Source organism: Eufriesea mexicana, unplaced genomic scaffold (genome assembly GCF_001483705.2).
Source record: "Eufriesea mexicana isolate 0111107269 unplaced genomic scaffold, ASM148370v2 scaffold18737, whole genome shotgun sequence".
Classification (NCBI taxonomy): Eukaryota; Metazoa; Arthropoda; class Insecta; order Hymenoptera; family Apidae; genus Eufriesea; species Eufriesea mexicana.
Genome location: NW_016926029.1, coordinates 29,954 through 36,490, shown reverse-complemented (window position 1 = coordinate 36,490; position 6,537 = coordinate 29,954). Strand labels below are relative to the sequence as shown.

Sequence of the window (6,537 nt, the reverse complement as noted above, 5' to 3'; positions counted from 1 at the left end):
CGTAAGAACATTGTTTTTATAACGAGTGCATAAAGTTTCACGAATTAATTGCGTAAAGGATAGTAATTAATAAAAAACCAATGGCGTCTTCGACAACAATTCAAACACTTCGTAGAATAATAATTAATAATTAATTATTCAGGAGCAAATTTATATCGAAAAATATATTGGAAAGTTGTTGAAGGATCTGCCTTTACGATGCAATTATAAAAGTTCATAAATTAATCACAGATATTGAGTAATTAGTGAATTTTCCGCTGCCGATTTTATCACTTTCTTGAATTTTGAGCCCAAATCATAGATGGCGCTGATCGCAGGCGGTAAAAATGTTTAATTCTAAAAGAATTTAAGATCTTAATAAATCAATTCGGCAGTAGAAAATTAATAAATTTTCAAGGTTCTGTAATTAATTCATGAACATTTATAGCTGCACGGCTAAGTTGGAATTATAGGCAACATTCTTATGCAGTGTTTAATTTACTAATTAATATTTACATGAGCGATACGTTTTGTATCTGCTGTATCTAATGATTATTTATATTTTCGTTTCCTTTCTGTAGTAAATAAGATTGCTATAGAAAACTGTTTTTCTTGCATAGCATTCTTATTATTTTGTAATAAATATATACTGGCATAAGAAAGCGAAAAAAATAAATTTTTTTATTAAGAAATTTTATTTACGATTGTTTATTTACAATGCTTTCATAAGCGAAAAATGAGTATAAAATAAAAAATAGATTGAAAAAAAGCTGCCAAAACTGTAGATGGGATTTGTACTTCGGACCTGCAGCATAGGAATTCGCGAATGTAGCCGTTAGGCCACAACTCCACTTAGGGAATGTTGAAAATAAATGGTTAATGTCTACTGTAATAAAACTTCAATTATATATATTTCAAAAGCTCTTGAGTAGTTGCAGCTATAATGATATATATTCTTGAACTACATGACGAAATCTACAAACGTGCAAAGTTTCAACTAAAACGGTGACCTGAAGGACTGGCACTCTTTTTGTCAAGTTATGTTTAGTTGCTGGAACAGAACTTACTATATCGATATATCGAAACTTTGTATAATCGTGATACATCGAAATGCGATTAATTTACGGTGGATGATTTTTCCATTCGATATATTCACAGGCGAGATATCGATATGATCGTGAACCTGCATTAGTGTTTCATGATATCAGTTGGTGTAACATTGATTGCAGCATCATTATGCTTTATAATTTCATATGTAATTCATAGTTTCTTAAATAAAATTGCAATGATCACGTTATCGTGATACTTTCCGAAATCCAGGTAAAAGGCAATGTTTTTTGTTTAATTGATAATTCTAAGAAATAGAATATAACCTATAAATTCATTCTCCTAGATTGTATACTGTAAGTAGAAAAACGTTCAAAACGATTAAATCCCGTTTCGTTTCCTTATTTTATTATTCGAAAGAATTTTTTCAAGGACGTAAACTAATAAACGGACTAACGATGTATGTATTGCGATGTATGGTAACAAAACAGTTCGGTACGAATTACATTCGAAATGGAAGTAGGTCAGCTTCTTCTTTCGGACAATACGAAAAATATGGAAGATTTTACGAATATCGCAGTAGAATAGCATTTTGGTTAAAAGAACAGAGCGGTCTGGTAGCCGAAGCTTGTGCCAGACAGTTTGAATTTATTGCTGCTCAACGTATCAGAAGGACTTTGCAATTATTCCATTTGTATACACGAATATGGGATGAAATAGCGCTTAAAGAGTTTATGAAAACTTGGAAACGTAGTACCTTGATAAATGCTAAGCATTTTTTATGGAGCAGCATTGGTATAACAACATACAATTGGGATCGTGAAAGAATAAGCGAAGAAGAATTGAAAAGGTAAAATGAATGGATTTTCATAACTCTCTTTTCGCTTTTCCATACATTCTCCAAGTTTTATCAATTTCTCTACATCTTATTCTCTATTTTTACTTCTTTTGCTTGTTAGCTATAAACAAGAGATTAAAGTAATCGACAAGTTGAAAGAGTCTACGGTCATGTGCGCAAAATGTCATCAAAGGATCATAATAGACACTCAGCAACCTGGCATTAATTATTGTACTTGTTATAGTGACAAATTTAATGCCACTGTCAATCAAGATCGTGCGTAACGCTTTTTTCTTTTCATGAATGTTACTTTGTTCATCGTTAATCATATTTATAACTGACATATAGTTTCTTCGGTTTTAGCAGATGGATGGAGACCGTACATAGAACGGCAAGATATGCTAATTTGGAGGAGAGAAGAACCAAATTCCGGTGGTCTGTTTGCATATAAAGTGTATGGTTCGTTCTCTGACGTTACCGCTGAAGACTTTTTGCAAACTCAAATAGATCTTGATTATCGAACAAAATGGGATCCAACCGCTCGAGAAATCCGAGTCATAGATACCGATCCGAAATCACCAAAAACAATCGATAATGGTGCCGATATTATATATTGGGAAACAATATGGCCGGTATGTAATAATTCGTGTAAAGCAATAATTACTTAATATTGTCGTATTGTTTTTTTAGAGATTATTTACTAATAGGGACTACGTATTTCAACGACGATGGCTTGTGGATAAAGAAAAGCGATTAATCGTAATTATAAGCAGAGTAACGGAACATCCTAGTGCGCCCACGAAACCAGGAACATACAGGTACTCTAAATATCTTCCACAACTTAGGATTTTGTATATATTAAATCACTATGGATTGGTATTTTTTAATGACATATTTCATTATTGGATTATCTTGCTCGATAAAAGTGTTTGGATTGCTAGAATTATAAAAGTAAATTTCAAAAAAGATCTGCAGAGTTTCAGAATATTTTTCGATATTAGTAAATAATTTCAACTATGTATATGCAACAGGGTCACAACATATTGGTCGTACATGGTGATAAAGTCTTATACAGAACTTCATCAGCCAGGCATTGAATTTGGATTGACCTACTTTGACGATTCTGGTGTAAATATTCCCTCTGCGATTACTGCGTGGGTCGCAATGTCAGGTATGCTTTATTTATGCTCCAAGAAAGTAAAAAAGAAAGGAATGAGAATCTTTGTTTATTGGAACTTTTTCTCATATACAAATTTCAATTTGTGTTTGTATTTATTAGGATTACCAGACTTTCTAATTCGTATGAGACAAGCATCGAAAAATTATCAAAGTTATAAACGTACAAAAGAGGATACAGATATTTCTAATACCGACTATGTTTCCTCGGGCGATGAGATTGTATACGAACATAACGTGGAAAACAGTAAGACGCAAAGAGATAAAGAAAATGAAACACCGAAGAAAAATGACGAGAAGAAATGTGATTTTGTTGATGAAGTTAAAACCTTAACATTGACAGAAACGCAAGAAAGTGATCCAAGTGACGAAGATACAGAAAATACGGAAAACTCGACCAACGAAGGCAGGGGTTTATTACGTTATTTCTTCCTTATAAAATAATTTGTTTGACCAATAATTGCAATATATTTGAAATAATGAAATTGGTTTTGGCCAATAGAAAGACTTTAACGTGACGCCGTGCAAGCGGAATGGTAGTGTAACAACCGCGATCTCGACACAATACAGATTCGAATGAATAATACATTGGATCACCGACGTTATTACAACGATGATATTGTACATTTTCGATCAGGATCAGAAGGAAAAATTTCTAAAAATACCACATTGTAACTATTTGTTTCTGTAGTATTTTGTACTTTGTAACAAATATGGCTCTTGTTATATTCATAATTAATTTCGCTCATACTCTTCGTTGCATGATAGTAGAGAACAAATGGGGGAAAAAGGGGCTAAAGTTGGAAAAGGTCCAGAGGTAAACACAGAATTTCTACATCTTTTTCTATGTTTACATAATACATTACACAATTAGAATGCTGTGTTGTATCTATGTACACTCAGGGTAGTGCAAATATAAATAACTGCATAATATATGAAAAATTAATATTCTTATATTATTAATTTATATTCTTATACAAACACATATATTTTATAATTTCTTATATATAGTTACATATGTATGTCTATACACACGGAATTTATCTATTTTTATTGCATATGAAGTGTAAATAATGTGTTAGATGTCGTTAATGTATATTATAACCTAGTATATTGTAAGATGTTTAAAAACGTTTGCACCAAACGTAACATTGCACAAATATTTTTCATTTGTAAAAACAATTCAAAAGCATGTAAGTGTTTTATATTTTAACATTACACATTTTGTACCGATTTCAGGAGACAGTATCATGGAAACATAGCTGTGTATTGCGTACTCGAAATTGTTCAGAAAGTTTGTTCTCATCTGTGTGTTACCTTTACACCTAATGACTCTGTCTTTCAGATATTTAGAACGCAATAAAAAATTTTTGATATCGAAAGGACTAGTCTGCTACACTATGTCCTCTGTTATCATGATACGATTCAAAAGCATATCACCGTCTTCATCGATTTAGAAACAAATTTCGTATGGTATTCATTTTGATCGAGATCTGAAATCAAAGCAGTCTTGAGTGCAACAATCTTGATACATCATTTTGTTTCTTAAGTTTACAATTAAGGAAACATTGGTAATTTCTTGGCAGCTGCTAATATTTTTACAGTACCTATCGGCAAAGAAGCAAAGTAGCACTACTTTTATATTATTCTTTTGTATTACATTATATGTGATTATAAATACCTATATCCTAAAGTTTAATATGCTGTTATTTCCAGAGACTCAAAGTATTTACACACATGTATTGTATCAAGATATATTATACAGTTTATATAATCAGTCAATATTGGATATTTTCAACATATATATATATATATATATATCTCTGTTGATTGGAAAATAAGCTATTAAAGAATCTACAAATATGTTTAATTCCTTATCACGGTATTCATCATATGGAATATATTTCAATCATTCGAGATTTCGAGTGTCGGTTTTGTTTTCTTTGTGTGTCTTTTCCATTTAGTCGATTTATATACTCTGAAATGCTTGTTTTTCGAGTAAATTACCGTATCGATAAACAATTGTTTGCCCTTTTTCATTTGAGCGATCAATTGTTCGAGCTGTATTATGTCGAAGAAGCTTAAAATATCGTGTGATTTGTCTGTAAATCTAAGGTTCAAGACATCCTCGTATGCAAATTTTACTAGTCTACGAAGATGATAATTATATTCGAAGGTTACATTTTCGATGTTAAATATAACTCGAATTTAAGATGATTACGTTGGACTCGTTACACAGTATATGTCTCGAATAAATACATGCAAAAACTATCAATTATCGAGTTCGTCATGGTTGGTCTATATTTTCTCACATTCATATCGGTCGAATATTTTAAATTTAGATACAACCGACAGGGGGAACGATACGGAATTACCTGCATTTAAATTTATCGCATCACTTTTACGCGTACGTGTATCTTTAAAGATTTTTACAGACGGCGAAACATTATCGGTAACATACCTGGTAAGTGCAACTTTATTCTGGTGACCGACTGTGGTAATAGGACCAATACCTTTTAGGATAAGCATTCACATACTTGTGAGAACCATTGTCTTCATGATAAACAAAAGAGCAAAGCATATCATAATCGTTGCTTCCTTTTAAAACTGCGTCAAGCGCTATTGTTTTTTTCGTCAATTGCATCCAAAATATACTCGGATTTAAAATACTTGGTGATATTCGTCTAGATTCTTTCAGCCAATAGGGCACACGATCACTTTCTTTCTTATCGATTTTTTCCGTTCTTTTGATCGTATCAATACCATCTCATACCAACAAATTTCTAATTCGTAACAATCGCAAATTTCTAATTTCATTGATTTTCGAAAATTCAGACAAAGACGAGCATTAATTTTCTGCGAGATTGTATAGAATAATAACTGATGAAGTTATTTCCCGCGAAATTACGTGCATGAACTAGAGTCAAATGAAAGGAAACCGCATGCGATATTTCGATACGTCCTTTGTCATCGAAAAGATAAGAGTTGTTCTCGTGGAAAAATATTTGAAATACAAATTGGCGTGCCGATCATTTTAATTGGTGGAATAGCTGCACGCATCGGTAAAGTGTTTACATATATAATAACATTAAACATTTGTTTTTAACATAAATAGTAGATTGATAATTAGATAAATGATCGAAAGCTTTTTATTGATTTCTTTTTTAAATAGATTCGACGTTCGTATAATTATGATCGTAGAAGAAAGAAGTTGGAAGAAAAGGAGAATAGTTTTTAAAAATTACAATTTTCGTGAACGTTCACTCATGTTATCTTGATTACTTTAGGAACATGTTGTGAAAAATTAGTCGAAGCTACTCGAATAATCGTAGTGATTTGGATGGATTTAAAATATACGTTCAAACGTGTCGATTGCGAATAAATGATTAAGCGTTATAACAATGGTTGTCGAATCGTGATGCTATTCAATATTACGAGAGAAAATAAGCAAGGTACATAGAAAAAAGATGAAAACGAAACAAAGCCGTGGAATTTTC

At 31.7% G+C, this 6,537-nt stretch overlaps 2 protein-coding genes across 5 annotated transcripts; one reads left to right on the top strand and one right to left on the bottom strand.

Annotated features, from left to right (window-relative positions):
- Nucleotides 1-1,012: 1,012 nt before the first annotated feature.
- On the top strand, nt 1,013-3,938 carry LOC108554327 (stAR-related lipid transfer protein 7, mitochondrial). Of its 4 annotated transcripts, XM_017909544.1 has the most exons (9): nt 1,013-1,299; nt 1,373-1,382; nt 1,459-1,876; nt 1,986-2,140; nt 2,228-2,496; nt 2,555-2,682; nt 2,896-3,035; nt 3,144-3,446; nt 3,543-3,938. In XM_017909544.1, exons 3-9 carry the CDS (start codon nt 1,485-1,487, stop codon nt 3,551-3,553), a joined length of 1,398 nt encoding a protein of 465 aa, XP_017765033.1. In that variant the 5' UTR covers nt 1,013-1,299; nt 1,373-1,382; nt 1,459-1,484; the 3' UTR covers nt 3,554-3,938. The 4 variants fall into 4 exon arrangements, with proteins under 4 accessions (XP_017765033.1, XP_017765032.1, XP_017765030.1 ...); XM_017909543.1 differs by having other exon boundaries at nt 2,231-2,496; nt 3,144-3,938; XM_017909541.1 differs by having other exon boundaries at nt 1,014-1,299; nt 3,144-3,938.
- Nucleotides 3,939-4,814: 876 nt separating this feature from the next.
- LOC108554318 (DNA-directed primase/polymerase protein) lies at nt 4,815-5,484 on the bottom strand. Its single transcript, XM_017909533.1, is given in 4 exon segments — nt 4,815-4,948; nt 4,951-5,243; nt 5,245-5,286; nt 5,288-5,484. Coding segments are annotated over 4 exon segments (603 nt in total). The 5' UTR covers nt 5,422-5,484.
- Between the last annotated feature and the right edge of the window lie 1,053 nt (nt 5,485-6,537).